At 42.4% G+C, this 23,545-nt stretch overlaps 1 protein-coding gene across 1 annotated transcript in view; it reads right to left on the bottom strand.

The window, feature by feature from the left end:
* cdh10a (cadherin 10, type 2a (T2-cadherin)) overlaps window positions 1–18,806 on the bottom strand; it is a 39,603-nt gene extending 20,797 nt beyond the window's left edge. The window contains exons 1-3 of the mRNA XM_069667130.1: window positions 18,664–18,806; window positions 11,898–12,224; window positions 1,280–1,574 (exon numbers count right to left, since the gene is read on the bottom strand). Coding sequence (XP_069523231.1) covers window positions 1,280–1,574; window positions 11,898–12,107 — 505 coding nt within the window. The 5' untranslated portion in view covers window positions 12,108–12,224; window positions 18,664–18,806. The remainder of the gene's footprint in view (window positions 1–1,279; window positions 1,575–11,897; window positions 12,225–18,663) is intronic.
* Between the last annotated feature and the right edge of the window lie 4,739 nt (window positions 18,807–23,545).

Genomic DNA, 23,545 nt, shown 5'->3' on the forward strand with positions numbered 1-23,545 from the left:
CCGGTATCGATAGAAAAAATCGCCAAAGTGCATCTTTGCAAACATGAATCATTTCCATACAAGCAGTTCTGCCTTTAGCTTAGCAAGGTCGTATTACAGATGCATATTTATTTATTTTTTCCTGACCTCTTTTGCCAGAGCCAGAGGTGACAACCTCCTGCTGAGGAGCTGGAATAACATTGCCATGCTCATGGACGCTGTATTTGAATATATGTGCTCATAGCCTTTTATAATCCACCGATCTGTATTGAGTCTCAGAAACAGTATCATTATCTCTAAAAATCCAACTGTAGCGATCACGCATCATGTGATAGCTTCAGCATATGATAAATGTGATTTTGTTCTAAATACATTTTAAAACTAAAAGAGTATATAAGCCCAGGCAGCGCTCGCCTCCTCTCAGACACCCTGTCATTGACTCACTCCCATATTAAGTCCTACATAATCCACCCAAGCGTTTCAATAACGCCACATAGCAAATACTGTCCTTGGCATTCAGGAGACCTCTGCCGTGTCCTGTTTGGGTCCGACTGTCTCCATGCATACTAATGAACCCTTGAACATCTGTCCCACTTAGTCCCCAGCACTGATAGCATAAAAGGGAGCTGCTGATTTTCCATGGCTGGCTGGCTTGATTAACCAGCGTGTTCAGTCTGAACATATAAGGCAGTTTATTAGTCCGGAGACGAGCAGCGGTGACCCTGACCCACCTTTAGCCAGCATCCGTGCGGCAGAGAAATCTAAGAGCAGTGCATTATGAATGACAAATAGGCCATTGTTATTTGTCAATTGGGCTTTGATTCACCCTTGATTGCTCCTGTGTATTAATTTGCGGTTGCATAATTGAGGATTGATTTCAAGTTGCATGCATTATTTTTTAAAAGCTTTGTTTATATTCCTTCCAATTGGTTTATTTATATTACTTTGAATGGAATGAAGTGGAGGGCAATGAAGCAAATCCTTAATTGGATAGACTGTGACAATTTATACTTTCAATATTTTCCACTGCCTATTAAAAATGGCAAATGGCATTACTTGTTATGCATGCTCAATGAGCCTGACCGAACAAATAAGGATCAGAAAAAAACAACTCTGAATATTGCATGAGAAAAGGCCGCTCCCGCATATTACAGCCCAATCAGTGATGTAAAACAGAGAGCGCTACACATGTGCAAAGGTTAAACTAGCTAATGTTGTGCTTTTTTGCTCCCAAAAACCCTGAAATGATGAATCAAATCTCCAAACAGCGACTGAATAAATAAAACAAACCATAACGTACCGACTTCAGACATTTCAGGGACACTCGCGAAGTAGATTTCCTTCGCAAACTTTGGCTCATTGTCGTTGATGTCATGAATCTTTATGTTGAATTCAGTGTCAGGCTCCAGCTCGGCGTTGGTGTTCCTGTCCAGCACCTTCGCGTGGAGCGTGTACATGGCTTTCTCCTCCCTGTCGAGCCTCTTGGTGGCGTGGATATCTCCGGACTTCTCGTCTATCAGGAACAGGGTGCCTGCCCCGTCTCCAGTCAGGACGTACTTCACGTTGCCTTCACCTTTGTCCATGTTGGAGTGCAGCTGAAAAGACACGGTTCATATACAGTCAGACTTGTACAAACAGAGTGTGTTGTATTTGAATTGTTGTGCAACCAGTTTCAACAGTACATAGCTTTTAAAAGTTTAAATCTAACAAAAGTATAAAAGGAAATAAAAAACGGCATCCAGATATTCACAAGGCAAAAGCATCGCCCTTGAACACACCTCCACACAGGAACAAATCCTTAGTTGCTGAAATCAAGTGCATATGAAATGCTGGATGCTGTTTTTTGGCCATGGCTGAAAATGTTGTTCTTAAATAATAAAAAATGTCCGCCCATGCGCCTCAGAATGTAGGAGTATCCCCAAGGGTCTCTTGTCTTTATGCATTACAGAGACGAATGCTGTTTCTCCACATATCTCCTGTTTCTTATGCCCTGGTTGCTGATTCTTTCTCCCTCTGCCTTGTTTTGGCTCATTTTAAACCATTACAGGCACAACACAAGGTAAACTGTGTGTGCTTTTACCTCATCTCTTGTCCTCACACTGCTATCACACAGGAAAGTTTAGCTTCTTTTTGCCTTTTTTTTTTCAGCCGAAGTTTGTTTCCTCCCAGCAGGAATTGCGGCTCTGATTATAGATGATAATGTATGCTTTACAGTCATTTGTGATGTTGTGAAATGAAACTATGAACTCGCTGGCCTTGTGTATCTCACACTACATATTTGCATTTTCCAGGAACCGTACCTCTTAGAAATCCATCAGCTCAGTTATTCTACATGCAGATAAGAAACGGATCATGCGCATGGGTACCTTTGGAATGAATAGACTGTAACCAAGGGGACGTTTACACCATAGTTTATGTAGACAGACCCACAGTACCGTTATCCATGGGTTTGTGATCAAACTTTTGAGGGCTTGAGTTTGGCCCTTTCGCCGTTGCCATCTTTGTGTTTTTGGAACCAGAAGAGACAACGTTTGGCCAATATGGCGGATAAGCTTCACTCTGACTCTGGTTGCTCGGTTGCAGTGTTAGTGACTTCTCAGTCACAGGTACCCATGCCCTAAAGCCGTGGTTCTCAACTGGTGGGTCGGGACCCAAAAGTGGGTCGTGGATGTGTGCTTGAAAAAAATAACAATTGTCGCAAAAAGTCGATGCTGCGCTTTTATTTTGAAGGACTTGGGTTTCCTATGACGTGCGTGCAGTAGAAGTGTAGTTTATTCACACTCCATGTTTCCCCTGATTGGGTAAGCCCGGCTACAGTTACATTTACAGTCTTGGAACTTGATGAGCCCGGCCGTGGTTGCATTTATTATGCACTTTGAAGCCTATAGAGAAAAAGGCTGCTAATTGAATGATTTGTAGAGGGAATATATTGTCCTCTGATGCACTGCTGGTCATTTTGGTTGACTATTATACTATTGTGTTTTGTGATGTTGACATACTGTGATGTTTGTTCCGTCTCAGGTCCAAACTGCACAATTTTTCATTTAATAAATTTGAGTGTTTCAAAAATGTGCGATTTGAGACTGTCGTGGTGGGTCTGGAGGCCAGACCAGCTGAGAACCACTGCCCTAAAGCATACCCCGTTTTATTGTTGGTTTGGCACTGATTGTAACCACCATTTACAAAATGAATATCATGCTGAAGAGATGAAGACTTGGCAAAAGGAATAGACGCCATAAAGACATGAGAACAATGTTTACTGAGGTAATAAATCGACTGAGACGCAGGCTCGTTTTCCCATCTGGTTGCATACAATCTGACTTCTTTTTGCAACCAGTGGAGGCCTTTGGAAAGAATACAGGCGTGCTGCAATTCTGCAATGGCTTCACTTTTTAAACCAAAGGCTGCCTCCACTTCTTTAACACAGTCGACTACTTACAATATGGTAAAGATGTATTAAAAGAAAAAACAATTCTGACACGCTTGTGAGCACTGAAAGAAATGGTGCAAACCCTCTGAGGAATCTGTTTGAGTAGAGAGAACTTGGCCTTGGCACACCCACAGTGTCAAGTGTGACACACTCCATTAGTTCAGATCAAATTAGTCTTAGATTTTTCTTCCAAATTGTGCCTTTGAAAAATGATGAAAACATGACCTACAGCAACAGCTGCTAAAATTAGTCACCTCTGACCTATCCATCACCTTGAAGCACGCTCTAAGTGTCACTGAGGAGTAATGGCGGCCTGCTGTGACAGACACTTGATTCAGGCTCATTACTGTACTGGATCTGTCAGCAGATATATTTAGAGCACTATCTCATGGGTTCACATTTTATATGACATGTAGTTAGGGACACAGAATGTACGTCAGTTACTTATTAATATTAATGTCTGCATGCTGTGAGGAAACTAATTATTTTTTCCTGCAGTTGGGACAGCGATGTCAACAGTACAACTTAGAATGGAAATCAGAAATGTATTGCTGGCGTGCGAGCAATTCTCAGGCAGAATTAAGGAAATGGGGACCCGTGTGAAAACAAGATGCTGTCAAGTTCAAAACGAACAATATGCACAGTATCTGAGGCTGTGTTTGAAAATATTTTTATGCAAATAGACCCCATTAATCCAAAGTCTATTAAGGAGAAGCTCTAATTTTCACATATATTTGTTTTCTGGGACAATCTATTGGATGTTTGTCTGCTGAGCTGCAGCCCAGTGAAGCATGATGCATGATGCGTTATGGATGTGAAGGCTGCTGCTGCAATTTACGATGAATGACAGGCAAATTTTTGTTTGTATGATTTTTCGCCTTCAAATGGCCTTCATAGCTGCGCACGTTTGCTCTGGTGGGAAAAGCCTTCTGTAGTGCCACAGTCACCTTTTTACTACTTTCAAAAATTCAATGTCTCTGGAGTGGTTTGTTTCCAGATCTTCAGAGAGCACTTTTCATTCCCCACACGGAGTCAAATACCTCAACATGAGGATTGGCTGAAGTTCCCAAATGATACTGGTGCAATAAAAAGAATAAATAAATACGCTGTAGGCGATATTACTAACCATGTATGGATGTGGTATGATTGCAGTCGTTGTTGTATGGCCTGGCTCCGTATACTGAAGAAATGCTAGCCTAACAACAAGCTAGCAACTTAAAAACAAGCTTAGCTAACTTTAATGGCAGTCGGTTAGCTTGACATTTGCCCTTTGAACTGCTGTTTTTAGTTTTAATTGGTTTAAATTATCTTAAATCTCAAAGATTTTCATTTAAATAAATGTCTGTCAAGTCGCTATCCGGCGAATGAGGTAACACAATGGTGATTGAGCCTGTGGCCCACTGATGAAAGCCTTTGCATTTGCAGTATTACAGACTGGGTGTCTGTGGCGACTTCCGCGGAAAAACTCCCAAGCGGCGCCCAGTTAGTGACGCGTTTTCCATCAGCCAGCTGTGGTTGGTCTGCCAGAGAGGGTAGGCGGAGCTAAGCGGCTGCTTTTCCAGTCTCTGCAAGTGTTGCGAGTAAACAGTAATCTACTATGGCTGAACAAACAAAGAAAAGATGGATGACTACAGATACAACTTCAACAAGAAGTGAAAATCCAAAGAAAAAGAAACAAACTCGACGCTCAGATGAAGCAAACAGTCTGAAAAGGAGAGTGACCGTCAGCGAGGAAAATCAAGAGTAACAACCGGAGCCAACCGTGGACGTCTGGTTAAATTGGGAAGTGTACTCCCACAACCATTAATCGCCAAAGGGAACGCAATTGAAATCTACAAGATTAGACGTTTTACTTTGTATAAAAAAAGGTTTTGCTAGCTATAACTAACATCACACTGTCCTAAAAGCAAGCTGAGCTAATGTTAGCAGCAGCTCGTTAGCCTATTCTTTTAACCTTCGAAACTGTTAGTTACTTAACTTTACATTAAAAAAGACAAAACTTAGAATCCTGACATTTTACTAGCTTTGATTGTGGTTAACTCGCTAACTAGTCACTATAGCAATGCAATGTTCTTCTTTGCTGCTGTATAAGAGGAGTAGCCTGTGTCAGTCATAAGTTATCTTATTGCGGTGTTGGTCTCTGTTTTGGTCTATTGTTTGGGGTGGTTAATAAATGATGGTATTGGATTGGTGCACTGGCTGCTCTACTCAACAAAACCTGATTCCACATTTTAGGCAGTGTGAGAGGTATTTCTGGTACCTGTATCAGAACAACTCTTACTGGTACACTACATCGGCTGTAAGAGACACTTAGACTCACTGAGCTCTGCTGAAGAAGATTTTTCATTATTCAGAATCATTACCACAAACACACGGATTCGATGCTTCTAGTGTAATAATTAGGCTGATACGATCTCAGACAAAAGAAAATGCATCTTTTCCAAATCTTTTGATTGTATTCTCCGGGAGTTTTTATCTGATTATTACCATATTTCCATTCTTTGTTGTTAATCCTGCAAAAAGGAGCCTGAGAAGCAAAAACAACAAACAACCAGCCATCAAAGGCGCCTGTACTCTCTGCAGCCAAGCTGTCTGCAGGATAATAGGACTTTTACAGAACCTTGTGTTATGTATTTTACATATTTCCCTCAGTCGACGTGGGAGCATGCAGGCCCTTACCTCCTGCGCTTTTGCTAATTATTGGATGTCTACATAACGTCGGCTTCCTAATCATATGGGTAAACAGATCTTCTCCCCAAGGCCGTATAGATTTCTTACTCGGTGGTAGTGCAAATAAGGGGGTGTTTTGCTGAAGTAGGCAATGCTGTTGAGTTATTATGGGATAGCATCTTAAAAATAATAGTGCTCCCGTACGTAGAAATCAGGGAGGCACAGTGCCAGAAACATAAAGGTTAAATATTTGATGTCTGCAGGTATGTCTGGTAGAAACAGTATGGATTGAATGTAAACATCGCAGTGACTCAAAGTGCAGAAAAAGAGCTCAACTCATTTTTATTGATCCACACCACAAGTAAGTTTTTAAATGTCCAAGTGTAGTGTAAAACTGACTTCATACTACAGCGTTGAAAAAAGGCATTGATACTCTTGACAAAGTGTTTTCCACACAGCCTTAACAAAATCAAATGTTAGCACCACCGCACTATATTTGCAGGGATTTAGTGGCTCCCCTTTCAAGGCCTTGCAGCACAAACACAGCCTTTTCAAGGCCTTACAACAGAAGCACAGAAGAGAGCCTTGATGAGTTAAATCGCCTTGCACAAACACTGAGGAATTGTCAGTAAAGCAGCAAAATCATTGGCAATTCTTGTCAGGTCTCTGGTAAGCATGGCTCGCTGCTGCAAAGAGGAGATAGCAAAATAGAGCGCGGAACGGATACAGAATAATTACTCTTCCTCACTCTCTCCCTCTGTCTCTGAAGACAGGCAGGAATTCTGTACTATTGGAAAACATCAGTATAATGTATAGTGTGCAGGTTAAAGTTACGGCTTAAGGTGTCTGAAGTCGGCTTTTCATTTTTCTTCTGCAAAAATTCCTGCAGAAATAAATCAAGCAAGGCCTTTCAAATTCTCAAGGATCCTTATTGGCAAAATATTAGCACAACAAAGCGATCTACCTTCAATATTCTAATTCAGGGCAGCGCGTTTTCTTTACAAGGCACAAGACAATGCAATGTAGCAGGAATTTAATGGGATTTTGTTCACTTCAAACACGCCACTCAAATGCTCCAGGATGCAAACTTTGTGGTTGTATTGCTCAGCATTGCAAGCGTTCACACACTCGGCACAGCCCTGCTTAAGAAGTAGGGCACCACAGCTGCACTCAGTGAGCGCACACACTCATTAATGGCCCTGTGAAAGTCAGTTAAAATGAGATTTTTACGCTTTACGCACGCACAGCCACTGCATAGTATATTTACAGTCATAAAAATGTATGCTTCTTTTCAGCCTTTACAATTACTACTGAGTGAGTGCTGGAAACCTTACTATTTTTTATAACCGATGCAGCTTTTTTTCCCCGATCATTGTGTGAGGTATCAGTCAGCAGCGCTCAGTATGCGAGCCTCAAAGCAGAGTGAACTTCTGAACACCTAATAAGCAATATAAGCCGCATTTATTATATGTTGCAGCCGCAGTAGTGCTTCCATTTCTGAGTGTGACTGTTCTTTACATCCATTTTGATTGCCGTAATCAAGAAATCAAGCTCAAGTGACAGGCAGCGAGTGTGTGTGGGCTGATTGGAGAGGTTTGATTGAATGTGAAATAAACAAGGCCTCCCACGATGCACTGCAAAGGCCATTAAATGATCTTCATGAGGAAGACCATCAAGGCTGTGATGGCAGTGTGCTGGGCAGCAAAGTGCTTTTTTTTTTTTTTTGCATTTGGTCTCAATCTGTCTTTCTTTCTCTCTCTATCTCTCCTTCAAATCTATTTATCTGTCCGTGTTTGTCTTTCTTTGGTTCCATCTCTTTCTTTATCTATTCATCTGTCAGTGCATTTATTTATTACTCTTTTTCTGTCATTCTATTCAGCCGTCCCTCTTTCTGTCAGTCTGTTGCAGCATAAAAATAAGCAGCCTTGTTTTTATCATTGACAAATCCTGCAGTTATTTTGGTGATGGATCAAAAAAATATGTCAACTCTCAACAAAAACTCAGAAAGAGTTAAGAAGAGGATGATCAGTTTATTTTTAGGTTGATTATTTGTTGATCGATCAGTCTGTCGATCTATCTATTGTTATATCTATACCTTCTTTTCCATCTATCAATTCATTCTCATTTTAATGGGCTGTAACTAACGATTACTTTCTTCATTGGTTAAAGTTGTAACCTCAAAGATCTCAGTTTCGTTGTCTTTGGCGACACCTATGGCAATAAACGGTAATCACGGGAGCACGCTTCCCAGATATCCAGACAGTGCTGCATGTGTGATGTCCACGGTTGGCTCCGGCTGTAACTCTTCATTTTCCTTTTAAGACTGTTTGCTTCATCTGAGCGTCGAGTTTGTTTCTTTTTCTTTGGATTTTCACTTATTTTTGAAGTTTTATCTGTCGTCATCCATCTTTTCTTTGTTTGCTCAGCCGTAGTGGATTACTGTTTACTCGCAGAGGCTCAATCATCGTCGTGTTACCTCATTCGGCGATCGATAGAGACTTAACAGACATTTATTTACATGATTATTCCTGAATATTAACTGTTAAAAAGTAAAAATGACATCTGCAGTTTCACTTTGCTTGTTTAGTTGCTGCAGCTCTGCCTGTTTAATGTCTCACTGTCCGTCCTTTGACTTGTTCTTTATCCATCGTTTACTTTATCCTCTAACTTTATATCCGTCTCTATCGCCATCACAGTCTGCCTCATGCTCTGAAACACCATAGTTAAACTGATGGAATTATGTGGTATGTATGTGGCTGCCCTATTTCACCCCCCCGGCATTGCTAATTTATCGCAGCGTCATGTTTTTCCGACAGTTTAATAGTGACTGATATTGGACACAGGAAGCGTAGGGGATCTGGTGGATGTGATTGCTGTCATGGCACAGAAGTTGGGTGCCAGGGAGCATCAAAGAGCGGAGAAGAAAGCCACATCGCACCAGTCACTGACACATCAAGGCATGGCCCCGTTTAGAGTTCGCATTTCCTTTGCTGCTTCATCACATAACACAACAAGGTGAATTTCACCGGCCTTCTTGACTGATATGTTTTCGCCTTCCTCCTCCTTTTCTCCCTATTCCATTAATTTTCAGCCGTTCCTTTCTCTCCACCACATCAGGAAGATGGTTTCTGCAAAAGAAGTTGTCATATCCCCCTACTCAACCTCGCACAAGACACTTGTTTACTCCGGAGAATGAGGTGTGTGATGAAAGCCAGCTTCCTCTGAGAAAATTGGCTGTCGACAGTCACCTCATTTCCCTCCCTCGAGTTGATAACTGTACCGTTCCCCATCACACCTGTCTTTATAGTGCTGGCACGGGTGAGCTGACAACAACCTCTCTGATCTTGGTTGGTGGGGAGGAGCAGCATTGTCCCCAAACTCTCATTTTTTGGGGGAATCTTCTGAGGAAAAGTGTCTCGCAAGAGGGGTAGTTTTTTAATTTGATCTCAAATCTTTCCACCACCTGGGACTGCCTTTAGTCTTCTGCTTGTCTTTAGTCGGACTTGTTGGGGCCTTGAACTGATTGATTATTAAATGATCAGTAGTTATGCTAAAATCACTCATTAAGTTACAGCCTCTGTATAAGTTCCATACAGAGTGAAGAAGAGCTCCTATGAAGCATGTTTTAATGGTGGATGCTTCTGAAGTGTATTGAGGGTGTACGAGTCTCATTTAAAGTGCACAAGTGTATTAACAGACAATTTAAAAAATGCATGTACTGTGAGTACTTTCATTTTGTACTTATAATGACCAAAAGCTATGTGAGGAATGCCGGTGACTTCTCACCGCCAGTGGCGTGACGACACTGGCCGGTTTCACAATGATGTTTTATACTGGTCTATAGTGGTAGGCCGGACTGCTCAAAGATTAGTCAAATGCAAGTTAGACTGTTTCAGAACAATAAAGACTGGCTAATATAACGCCAAATAAATTAGACACCTTCCCCCCAGGTTAACTCAACTGTGTGAACTGGTTAGTTGCAGAGCGTCTGAAGCCGACTTGTCAAATCTCCAAATGTAGTTTTAGAACTGACTGATGTTGCTATTTCACTTCAGCCAATCAGGAAACAGCATAAATTGTCTGTCTTCGACGTTTATTAATCAATGTTACAGCTAACATTTGTGAGCATGTCACTGTCATCAGCGAGTTAATTCATGTAACCTCGGCCGAATACTAACATTTTACAGTATTAACGCAGAAGTAGTGGGGTATGTCAGTGCGTCGTTGCTATGGAGACGGTCAGCTGTGTCTGCGTGCGTTCCGTTGCTTTGATGTGAATGGCCCAGATTTAGAACGTCCAGTCTTGTTGCGAATCATTGATCTGAACTGGCCTTAAGACCCATGTTACCATGGTAACAATCAGTGACACCTGCTGACCAGTAGATCCAAATTTTGAACATCTTTGATGGTCCTTTCAGCGGTTGGATTAACACTGTTTACTGTTGCTGCAAATGTTTTCCATATCAGGTTTTAGTTGTTGTTGTTGTTGTTGTTGAATTTTCCAAGTAAAATGTCTGTATAACCTCCTGTAGACATTTTCTGCTGGGGTTAACGGACTTGAGTGGTTAGATGTGGTTACTCGGTCAGCCATTTTTTTCTTTAGAAAAAGGTCTTAATTTACCCAGAATTCAATGCAACATAGTCTTGCTTAAGATAGTCCAGAACTAACCTGCTTTATGGAACTGATGAATTTAGACGTCTATCTGAAGTCTGACTATTTGTTATATCTGAGCCAGAGTCAAAGTCTATCTTTGTAAGACCGGCCGCTGATCAGTGGGTGTGTCTGAGTTATTGATCCCTACAGGTGGGGTGAAGGCCAGAGCCTTCAAGGCAGATCCAACACACCTGATCTCACCTGGTTTATCTTTATTTAGGAAGGCTGCAGACCATGCTCCCTCTCTCATTCTTACCATGTGACAACCAGGAATACCACCCCTTTTTTCTTGGGCGGTAGCGATTTCCATGTGGCGTGAAAGTCTATGCACATACGAGCAGCTTAAAGTGACTGCACGTTCAATTTAATGTATGCATGCATTATTCATACAACTGAATTAAGCAAAGAGAGAGAGAAAAAGGCGACAGATATTTCTATGGGTGGCAATCACAGTGAAATCCGCCCAGTAAAAAGGCCCAACATTGCTGTATTGAAACTCCTGTTGGGACTCACTGACTATGGCCTGATGCCCAAACAGGTAGGTGTGTTTTAAAGTCTAATTGGTAATAAAGAGAGTGCCTTAAGTTTTCCATTGTCTCCTGGCATTCCTATCAAAAAAGCCCATCAAACAAACTCAATCTGAATCCTGGAAGCGCTCCAACTCTTACATTTTTATATCCAAATTAAGACTCAGCGTCAGTCTTTGGTTTTGAATAAGGCTTGCCAACAGGAAGTTTCAGCTCATGACTCATGTGCCCTTGGTGTCATTGACTGATTTGAGCAGTGATTATGAGGCTCGTCTGACAAAAATAACTTATATAATAATTGCCAGATATTTTAATTTTTTGGTCCACAGTTAGATATGTGTATTACACTGATGGCATCTTCCCATCGAGAACCCAAAGACGTTTCGATTTCACGCTATAGGAGTGTGTGTTTCACTGTTCAGACTATGTGATTAAGAGCATCCTTGGAAAGAACTGTGTGAGGCTCCAGGCAAAGTGAGCAGTTTGTGTGCCGTGTATCTGATAGCTCCAGTTAACTGTGCCTGTAACAGCCAGATTCCTGGCAGCCCATTCGTCTTCAGCCAATTACATCAAACACTTCTTCAACAAGCTAAACCTTCTATAATTAGTCTGCAGACAATGTGTTTGGACACGTTACCTTGCCGACATATTGATGGTCATTTCCTCCGTACTCCTCGAGCAGAAAGAATTGATTCCACATCCATCCACGTTTGGAGCGCTGCAGAACCCTCCCATCACTCTCTGGCATCCCAAACAGATTCCCAATATTCCCAGGCGTGAGAGGCAGGGCGGTGCTGGGCCACAGGATCGAGAGCATCAGGAGGAGCAGAACCTGATTGGTTATCATGGTATCCAATCAGCTGGGAAACGTCCTGGATGACTTGTGAATTATGGTAATAAGCTTCTGATAGGATGTGTCATCAGAACAGACATTGTATTCCTCTCTTTGATGTCCTTTGGATCCCTGTGAAAAGAGGAAACTTCAGTCAGTAAGCACGTCCGAAAACATGTTGTATGCATTGGCTTTAAATCCTTGCAGGGTAGAAGAACCCCGGGGACAGCTTTCAGAGTGCAAGAGGTCAACAAACCAACACTGGATGCTGTCTTTCTTTCAATTGGTCCTTTTCCAAGGAGATAGCTTTAGGCAAATATACAATTCAGGTCAGTGAACTCAACAGTAGCCTATCTCTAAATTTAGTTGTAAAAGAAAAAATGTATAGTTTAGGGTTAGTCAACCAAACCATTGAAGAGGGTGATATGGAAAGTTGTCGTAAGTTAATAAGTCACATGAAATTAAAATCCACCTTAAACTTGATTCAGGAGTTGTGCCCCATTTGTTGTCTGCATGTCTATAATACCTGTAGTGTTACAGGCCAGGCCTTCCCCTTTAAGAAAAAAGCCTAGGGGTGACATGAACGTGACATTATCTGTACTTCTATGAGTAAAAAATAAGGATGTACCACAGGACTCGCACTGAAGTGCATGCTTTCATTGGTTATCAAGTTACAGTAGGCAGTGATTAAAACACCAGATTATTCAATGTTACCTCATGTTCTTAGATATATTCTTCACTAGTTAGTCACCTTGGGGTCACCTTGCTTAGCGTGCTGCCACAGCAAGTGTCTGTTAGCTAGTTAGAAGCTCCATTAAGGCTAAAGTCAAATAAATCAGCCTAAAGAAACCACAGGTGACAGTAGGCTAAGTGTCAGTCAGGGTTTTGTGCATGTTGCTCGTCTATCTTGGGTGGTACCCAGCATAACTGAATTTGAATGTGTTCAGTTTCCTGGCTGGTTTTTGAGATACAGTCAGAATTCTTTACCCTTTTTTCATTAGCATTGTTGCTAACTGCTCACGCTTTGTGGTCGCTTGAACCTTTTTAGTTTAAAGGCTCATTATTACAGTTTTGGTTCTTTTCTTTAAGATGATTTGTTTGGCCTTTTGCCGGATTAGAAAGGACACTGAAGATGGACATGAATTGTAGGGAGGAGAGAGAGGGCTGCATGCATCAAAGGGCTGCGAGTCAGAGTCGAGCCTGCGTATGTGTCGAGGACTTTGCCTCTCTACATGGGGAGCCTGCTCTACCAGCTGAGCTAAACCAGCGCCCCACAGTTTGCTTTCTATTGTCAGTGTAGCTCAGTGGATCATAAATGCAGACAAGTCAACTAATGGCTCGCACCAACGACAACTATAGATGAAAGAAACCCTGCAGTCAGACGAAGGCCTAAAGATGATTAAGTAAAAACAGCTTACAATGATTTAACCCCAACTGAGAAAAATATTTGGGCATATTTTTGTCATAATATTTTAATAATCTAATAAGAGGAAAGCATGCAAAACTAATGGAAGTGATTAATGACCGAGAGGAAATAAAAAAGCCAGTGCAATCACCGTGGTGCATCAGCAGCTAAGTGAATGTCAAACCCAAATGAAGTTTAATAACTGCAGCTACAACTCCCTGTCATGTCCCCGTCTCTTTCTGTATTTGAGTTGTAAAGGAGCGAGCCGCACTAATTATAAGTTGCATTACTGATCCGCAAACAGTGCTTCACAGCCGGTGAGTGTGTTTGAACAGCGTAATACAGGCACCTCTAGGAGCTGAATGCTTCTGACAGGAGCAAAAGGCAGCGCTGTAAAACGCTCCGCTGAAAGGCAGCTTTTATTTTTATGTCCTGCTTCACACTCGTTCGATTTCAACACAACCTGCAGGGCTGTGCGTCTGCTGATGATAAATGCGTCCGTGCAATTGTGTCCAAAACCTTCACTTCCATTCGTCTATGCATACATCACTAATGGCACGTTGTTATCCCCAAAGATGATGAACTAAAAGAAGAATATCCAAGGTATCTTATGGTATCAGCAGTCTTCTTCCAATACTTCACCGAGGCTCTGTCCCCACTCTGACTCGTCCTGATAGGTAATTTGGGCATGCATGCATAATTTATGCTCTTTTGGAAGTTAATCCTAATAAATCTTGCCTCTCTTTCTAATAGAGCCCATTTAGTAGTTTCCCATAGCAGAGTTATCCTGACAAGCTTTTCACTGAATCCCTCCGGGAATGCTGCGTACAGGCACATGCTACGTTCACAATCCCCCTGCTTTTGTTCATAACGCTCTTAAATAAGGACTTTAATGTCAGCGGAGGCATTCGCTACGAACAAATTAGTCTTATGGTTCCATTGATGAATATAAATGAATGTAATCCTTTGAATAGAGAATCAAATAACTGAGCTAATGAGATCCCGACGTAAATCACTCAGACAGTTTAAGTCAATTAAACCGGCAATAATTTTCAAATGCCACCCAAGTTCACAATAGTTTGTCAAACTTTGACTCATTTAAGCTTCAAAGGAGTCAAACAGAGAGAAATATGTGGTGTGTACTGACCGTTACCTTTAGAAAGAGTCGATGACTAAAGTATAAATTGCAGCAGTGTGTTTTTATCTGAAGCCAGGACAGGAAGTACTGAGCGATCACTGCTACATCTTTAATGTTATTTCCCTGTGCATGCTCATAATGTGGCGTGACACGTGCATTCCCGAAATCAGGAAACGCCGCCTCGCAATTAATCTAGTCTGATGCTTGTGATTGCATTTTCTAATTATCATTCCAGCCTGTCCTTGAGTTTTAATAGCATTCTGGATATTAATCTTTGATGTGGCGTGCCTATTAAGCATTAGGGCCAGTGTGTGCCTTTTCACGATTCTTCCAAACACTCCATTAAAGGATGAGCTAGTCGCTGAATCCATGCCAGATCCTATAGGCTCAAGCCGAGTTATCTCAACTCATTCAGGCTGTTAAAAAGTGTGGTTTATTAAGAAAAAGTTGTTTATGATTAGATTGAGTCGCAGCTTATATGGCTTGGCATTAAAAACAAAGATGTAAAGGGATGGAATTGCTAAATATGCTTTTAAAGTGTTGTCTGCGGCTGTTATTCTTAATCTTGGCTGAGACACACTCTGGCGAGCAGCTCCGCCGTGCCCCACTTCTGTAATCTGCAAAATTATACATTCTTGTTTTGCTGAATAAGAATATCTTTGATCAGATATAAACTAGCTGTTCGTCAGGATGTGCTTCCTAGAAAAAGCCCAGCCTTGCACATTAGCCTGTATAAATTTGTATGCACATGCATCCCTAAAATTTAACACGCAGGCTTTCCCCACAAACATTAAACTGAGCGCTGCAACTAAGCACTTTTATGGCTTCTCTGACTTTAGGAGGACAATAATTATAGGTGCAGTGTGCTGCACAAGTCTGCTTCGACGCTAAACCCTTTCCACAGGTCTTGCATGCATAATAAATCGATGATGCTCTATATATGGGAGACTATAAACACCTAAATTGACCATCTGCTCCCTGTGTTGCTGCAACCTTTGGCACAGATTATTGTAAACATATCCCTCTGTCTGCATGCTTTTATTGTATCTCTGTACTTTTAGCCAGAGCCTCCTAAATATGACACATTTACTGCAACAGCAATTTATTCCTCTTTAGTTGTCAGTGGACGAGATGGAGACATGCTGTCCTTCACTCACGATATAAGAGTAAAACACTTTCGGACCCTCGGCTCATTTTCTCTGCACCGTTAATTGCGTCACCTATTTTTTTTCTCTCTCAGCACAATGCATGCTGGTACATAGAGCTGGGTTAGGACCCCTCGGTTACGAGCTACTTATCAAAGGGCATTGTGGGAGATTTTCAGTTCACTACATCGTGTATAACAATTATCACCATGCATTCAGACCGCAGAACAAAATGGCAAACTCACCATACAGTGAATTATACAGTGAGTAGTGGCAGATTTCAGCTATAATTTGATTTAATTAATTGATTTAATGTATATAGAGTGTATATGCACAGACTGTGCATGCACCCTGTTGCAGTTAAATGTCCTGTTGATTCAATTCTTTATAAATCACGCTTCTCAGTTCTCAAACTATCGAGGTCTAATGCACTTTATTTATTTTTGTACATATTTTTACGTAGTTCTTATTTTTGACTGTATGTTTCCACATGTATTTTGGTTAGATCATGGAGTAAAATGCATATTTAAATGTGTATTCTCTACATTTTATGGCATTTTTATTCTCATATTTTAAGTCTAAATTGGGAGCAACTTTCCTCTGACCCAATTTCCCTCCTGAGAATCAATAAAATATTTCTTCTTCTGATCTGATCAAAGACGAACGGCAAGAAATCAAACATAGCGCGCATCCTCGCACAGACCCAGAGGATGGCACCGCAAATCCTCCTACCTATATAGACATAATGCAAATTTCAAACCGGTGGCATTCAAACGGCGTTTAAATTATAGCTTCGGCCCTGCTGTTGAGGAATTCAACAAGTGTCTCTAACTGTGAGAGCCATAAATAAAGCCGGCAGAGGTAGACTCATTTAGGAGGGAAAGACAAAAGATGGAGGGAGAGGGCAGCGGAGGGTTGCAAGGTCATAAAACCGGTGTCACGATTAGTCTGTGTGATCATTTGTACCTGCGCCATTCAACCAACAACAGGATTTACGACTTGGTAAATGCAGTTCTTTTTGCAGCCACAAACACTAACCACACATGTGAGCCGGCTGCAAACTGGTGTGATGTGATTGGCAGTTTGAGTAGCTCCCGTGATTGCTCGCCGGCACTGACAGAGCAGCAGAGACACAGAGAGTGTAAATCTAGCATGAGGGGCGTCGATGCACCAAGATGCAGCAGCACCTGTGCAAACCTCCACTTGGTGGAGCCCTAGACCTTCCTCCTATCCTGTCTTCAACCGGCTGCAGTCTTTGGCAAACCTCAGCAAGCTTTACTCATGTTTTGAAATCCTCTAAGCAATTTTTGTGATACAGTGCACACTTCCTTGTTGAAAAGCTACTCGAAAAAGGGAGGGAGGAGGGTTTTTTTTCTTGAAAAGGGTGTGTTTAGAGTGAAAATACAACATAAAATCCACCTCATTAATAAAAACAACACATTTCTGATATTATGGGGCCCTTAGAAGGTGCTAGACATGTTAACAAGGTGATAAAATAAAGACTTAACACCTGTCTTTGTAAAGATCAAACAACCATGTGAAGGAAATTATTTCAAAGCCAGATTGCAAAAAAATTAAACACAAAAAAAGATAATGTAAAAGCTAAAATGTGCTTGAATTTAAATCTAAAATGTGTTGTTTTTAATATATTTCCTCCTTCCTGTGTTCTACTTCCTCCCTGACATGCTACAACAAATAAATATCCGTGCTTAATCCTCTAAAAGCAGCTGTGTGAATGCTCATGAGAGCTTCTGTGCTTGTGTGGGAGAACAGATCCCCACCTCTTTTTCATTCCAGCGCCGAAAGGTCACTCCATATCTGACTATAATTCAGGGCGCCTGTTAGCGGCTAATTTGCGCTAAACAATAATGGCTTTACATGGGTGACCTGGAGCACACCAGCATACCCTACAATATCACTTTAGTGGTTGTAAAGCTGTCAGAGTGTGAGGCAGCAGGCAGGCAGGCGGGCAGGCTGCACACGGAGGACTGAGGCGGTAACAGAAAAATAAAGAGAGAGAGAGAGGGGGGAAGAAGAAGAGTGAGGGGTGGATTAAGTTTGTGCTGTGGAGGATATGCACATGTACATACTCGGCAACACTACCGGCTGCTCTCGTCGCGCTGCTCGAACACAGCGATAAACACCTCCATGCGTTTTTTAGAGATATGAATGGTACAGTGCCTCTCCATCAAATCTGCCCACAAAGTGTGATTTGACATCACTGCTTCTCAGCACACACACACAAACACACACGGAGAGACACTTGAACAGGTGCACAGACGCTTAGAGACATTCATATATATTGCACATGTGCACATTAGCTGCACAGTATGGAGTCTGAGCGGCTCTCAGTTGCATGTAGCACTTTGGAATGAGTGACAAAGTTAATGGTAGTCTTTATAAAAGCCTAGAATGATCCCTAACAATAATGCCTACATTAAAGTTATATATGCACTGTGTGACAGGTGTCATGGGTTAACAATTACAGGGAATTAATATTGGCTAAAATGACTGACTTTTTACACAACAAGCTTCATTAATGAGCTTAAAGTTTCTATTTTTAAAAGGAAATGTGAGAATTAAAAGCCTGCTTTAGTGGTGCCACAAACACTTTCATTCATTTTTCTTTACAAGCACATTTGCACATAAATAAATAAGGAAGACAAATTTGAGTATTGAACAGCAGATCTAATTATCTCTCAGTTCAGTCGATTTATCCACCTCTTTGAAGTTGCAACACTTTTTTTTTTCTCTCCAAGAGCTACCCACACTGCTGCATCCGTCTGGCTCTGTCACAGCGCGAGAAGCAGATCATCCCCTGGAGTCTGAAGGCAGACAAAAATACAAATATATCCTCAAACATTAATCAGAAAAAGCCCTTACCTTTAATTTTCACAGCTTAGCATCCATCTGTGTCAGTGAGTGCGCGGCGGCTGTGTTCCTACTCCTTAGCGGTGCTTAGCGGCGGAGAATCTGACTCCTCACGGCAGTGCTTACATTCCAAGACTGACAACAGCACAGCTGGTGCGAATGTGTATGGGAGTGTGTGTGTGTGTGTGAGCGTGCGAGAGAGTGAGGAAGAGAGAGTCCTGGCTTCTTCTCTCCCTCGCTCTATGCCTCTCTCTCTCTGCCCTCCCTCGCTCCATTTCTCCTCCCTCGCTCTCTGGCTTCTCTCCCTTTTCCTCCTCTAGACTTTCTTTCTATCATCTCTCTCTGTGTCTCTCTTTCTCTGTCACTACCCCCCCCCCCCCCCTTTTCCGCCTCACCCCTCCTCCTCTCTCTTTCTCTCTAGCAGTGCATCACTTCTGGCGGTGGATGTCACCGAGGCTGAAGCTGAGGCGACTCTGCCCCTGATTGGCTGCCATTCACAAGTTAGCGATAAAGAAAGAAAGAAAGAAAAGGGAGAGAGAGGGGGAGAAAAGCAAAAAAGGGAGGGGAGAAAAAGCAAGGGGGGAGGGAGGGCTGAGGGAGAAATAGTGCCCTTACATCCCAGTGAGCATCAGTTGACTGTGGAATGGAGGAACGGGGGCTGAAGAAGAGGGTGGACGCTTGGAAAAGGCACAGAGAGCGTTTTTTCTTCTAACTGTGAATGCATCCAGAAGCCCTTTTGCATAAGAGGCTGCTATGACGGATCGACTCTGTGATGTTTGATGTCTAAAGCAATCGGCCCCATCTAATCTCTTTTTCAATGACAGAGGAATGAAGGAGAAAAAGGCCATAACTTGTAAATCAGCCGCACAGTGATGGCTCTTTGAAAGGGGGGAGGTTCTTTTTTCCCCCCCTGTTCATCTTCATCTTCACCCCTCATCCCGCTGACTTGGCCGGGGCGGTGTGTGGCAGGTGCACATGCAGTCCAGGCACTCTGTCATCTCTTCTCATTACATGCCCCATGTTGGATGCATATCAATACGTCTCCGTATATTGAGAGTGATATAGCATTTTAATTCAACTGAAGGGGAGCGGAGTGGTAATATATCAGGGAGCTGCTTGATGCAGAGGGGGGAGACAGAGAGAGGGAGTTATTAGATGCCGATATCCGTCCCCTGACGTGCACCTTGAGCAGATAAACGGCCGGTTGAAGTGACTTTGAAATGCATGGGATGCCGTGAACTCGGAGCCGGACCGACTGTGGATGAATAATTGAAGGAAACAAAGGCATGGTTTTGCTAACCGACCTCGTCTGAGCTTAAGTTTTATCTCTCAATATCAGTGTGAATAGATTATCAGCTCCAAGTCTCTGCTGCAGATAAATAAAAATGCAAACAGGCCAAACTAATTAACATCGGAACAAGCGGCGAGGTAGCCTCCCTCTGATACCAAGCCAAGTCCTCGCCGCTCATAATTCACTCCCTCGTTGTGTTCATGCTGCCGGGAGATTAAGAAGTAAGAGTGTGTTCGTATTTGTACACGTGTGCATATGTTTGCTTGTATGTTTGACTGGGGGAGGAGAGGTGTGTCATGTTTACTTATACCCGTGTGTGTGTGCGGGATGGCTGCGAACGCGTGTCTGTGTGTGTCTGTGTGTGTGTGTGTGCTGCTTCTGGCTAACAAGCCACTGTGAAATATAAAAAGAGAAGCAGGCTAATTTGTACATCTCTGCATAGAATTAGTATTAATTTACCTGCTATCTACACCCCCGGGACGCTAATAACGCTGTTGTTACACAGCCAAAACAACTCTGTGCAAACATCAGAGAACAAGAACATTGTACCCGACTGTTTCAGTAAATATAGAAATATGTTTCTGAACAAGCGTTGACTTCTGCTGTAGTGGAGAGGGGAAGTTACAGAGTTTATACCATGGTCGGGGTCAATACTCAGTTCTGATTGGCTGCAGAGTCTCAATAAGTAGCCTACTGTTGAAAGCCTTTGCATTTGCAGTATTACAGATTGGGTGTCTGTGGCGACTTCACAAGCGGCGCCCAGTTAGTGACGCGTTTCCCATCGGCCAGCAGTGGTTGGTCTGCCAGAGAGGGTAGGCGGAGCTAAGCGGCTGCTTTTCCACTCTCTGCAAGTGTTGCGAGTAAACAGTAATCTACTATGGCTGAACAAACAAAGAAAAGATGGATGACTACAGATACAACTTCAACAAGAAGTGAAAATCCAAAGAAAAAGAAACAAACTCGACGCTCAGATGAAGCAAACAGTCTGAAAAGAAAAGCGACTGTCAGCGAGGAAAATCAAGAGTTACAACCGGAGCCAACCGTGGACGTCACACATGCAGCACTGTCTGGATATCTGGGAAGTGTGCTCCCGCAATTACCGTTTATCACCACAGGTGCCGCCAAAGAGAACGAAACTGAGATCTTCAAGATTACAACTTTAAGGCTGCGGCCGACATTAAATATGGCCGACAAATTTGTTTGTGAAAATCTCGATGTTAATTTGAGACATTCTACAGTTGGTCTGCTAGCCAGTTTCGTTGTTTATCAATTAATGTAATTTAATGTGTACATTTGGAACAATACGCAATGTAATTTCCTTTCTTTCGGAATCTTGTTAGCATACCCAAAGCTAAAAGCATGCTAACAAGATTCCGACAGGGAGAACTCGGATGAAAGTGAGCCAGAAAACATTTTGGATGACGTCAGAGCAGCATTCCTAATGCTATTGATTAGCACTTTGGAGCAAAGTCAATGTTAATTATTTTCGTTGTACTTTATTATATTATTTGAAATTAGAATGATTTAACGACTAACTAAAACATGACCCGAGATTTAGTTAGCTTTGCACACAAACAGACTTCTTATTTATTCCCTTCACTTTTAACGTCTGACGTCTTTCTTTTACACACGTATCTTCTGTGTGTGAGCTTGTGCGCACTTTTGCTCTGTCTGGTTTTTATGCAGCAAACAACAGAATTTTTCACATCCAAATTTCACTGGCCTACCGTGCAAACACAGACACATTTCAAATTCCCATTGTTGTTCCTTTTTTATCCTTCCCTTCCTGATTAGGACTTCATTATCCTAAATCAAAATTTTCCAGGCTGAGGAAACAGCTTCCTTAAGTAAGGGTGTCTCTCGATCCTCTCCCAATTCTCTGTGTCAGCTTCCATCAGCGTCAGCAGCGTGTTGCACTCGCGTTCACCTCCACAGTCCTGTAGCCGCTGCTGATTAGCTCTCTGATTTCCCCGGCCTTCCCCGAAGGAACGCTCAAGTGCGGATGTCTTCCCACTGTTTGCTGTGCTAGCATAACAACTGCAGCTGCTGTTAGGTTATTGATATAGCTCTCTGTGTGGCAATGACAAGAGCACATTAGCTGGGCACTGAAAACTCAAATCCTGCCTCCTGTTGCTACTTTCAGGGGCCACGTGGATGCTCTTTACAAACTAGCAGAAGTTTGAAGTTCTTCTTCTTCACAACTGTGCTAAAATTAAACTCTTTTATGAAAAGGCCTGATACATTTTGGTGCTGTATAGCTTGCACTTTAGTTCAATCTCTATTTAGTGTGTCGGCACCGGGGAGAACATTCCACGCAACAAAAGCTGCATGAATGTAGCTCGACAAAGCTTGGCAGCTCGGCAAACTCAGTCCCCCATCAGGAATATCTCAATACACTGATAAAAACATTTCCTGTGATTTAAATACATGGACATGGCCATCGAACGGACCGTGGGTATGTGGCACTGTGCAGCTCCTAGAGCGCCGACTCTCTCAGCGTTCTGCAAGGAAATGAAGTAACCTTGGTTTTGCATGTCGATCAATGGTCCGTAGGTGTGAAGCAGAAAGCTCTCCACAATAAGGATGAGAGCCTCCTCCTCATCCTTACTAAATGGACTGCACTAAACTCCAGCTACACACTACATGCCACATTCATGCATTTCACATACACTCACTAATGACAGCAGCTGCTATTCAAGGTGCCCAACTGCCCACCGGGAACTAATGTAATCATTCACACGTTGCTTTGTACGGAGCCCCTGAAGTCCCAAAAGGTGAAAAATGTTATCTTGTGCGCACAAGATAATAACTTTCAATAACTTTTCAACTTTAGGGATTTCAGGGGCTCTGTAAAAAGCAGTATATGTTAATATGTTTTCACCATTGTTTGAAACATGGCAGAATAAATTTCTCCTCCCTGAAAAAAGGTCATCTCTACGGAGCCCCTAAAGTCCCAGAAGGTGAAAATTTTTATCTTGTGCGCACAAGATAATTATCTTGTGGGAACAAGTTATTATCTTGTGCGCACAAATGTTCACCTTTTAGGACTTTAGGGGCTCCGTAGCTTTGCCTTTTGGGACTAGTTTGGGGTTCAGTATCTTGTCCGAGAACACTTCGACATGTAGACTTCAGCAGCCGAGCGACTGAACTGCCAATCAGAGCACAACCTACTCTACTTTAAAGCCGCAGCTGCCCCACTTATGGCGTCCATGTCCAGCGCACTAATGACCTGAAGAATTCATCCTGATGGAGCAGACATGAGTCGCGCATGCTCTTGATCAGATGTTGACGTACTTCCTGTTTTCATCTTTACAGCTAGACTATCTGAACACCCTCTGTGTTCAAAGGGCGCTTCACCCCTTTAAAGATACTTCAAGGTCAGTTAATGGAAGAGGAACCGCAGCTCAACGCACTATTCTGGTCAACTATTTCCATTTCAATCCACCTGCGCCTCCTTATTGACTGCACCAAGCTGCTAAGAGTTCATTGGGGATGGACAACATGGTGGAAAAGTGTCAATCTTTTAAAGGAGAGTCATCATTTCTCCTAAAAAAACTGTAAAGAGAAAACCGGTACAGTTTGACCGAGCACTTCTCTTAGCTT

Source organism: Semicossyphus pulcher, unplaced genomic scaffold (assembly GCF_022749685.1).
Source record: "Semicossyphus pulcher isolate SPU_LCO1_2020_fin unplaced genomic scaffold, fSemPul1.0.p SCAF_18, whole genome shotgun sequence".
In the NCBI taxonomy this organism is placed as follows: domain Eukaryota; kingdom Metazoa; phylum Chordata; class Actinopteri; order Labriformes; family Labridae; genus Semicossyphus; species Semicossyphus pulcher.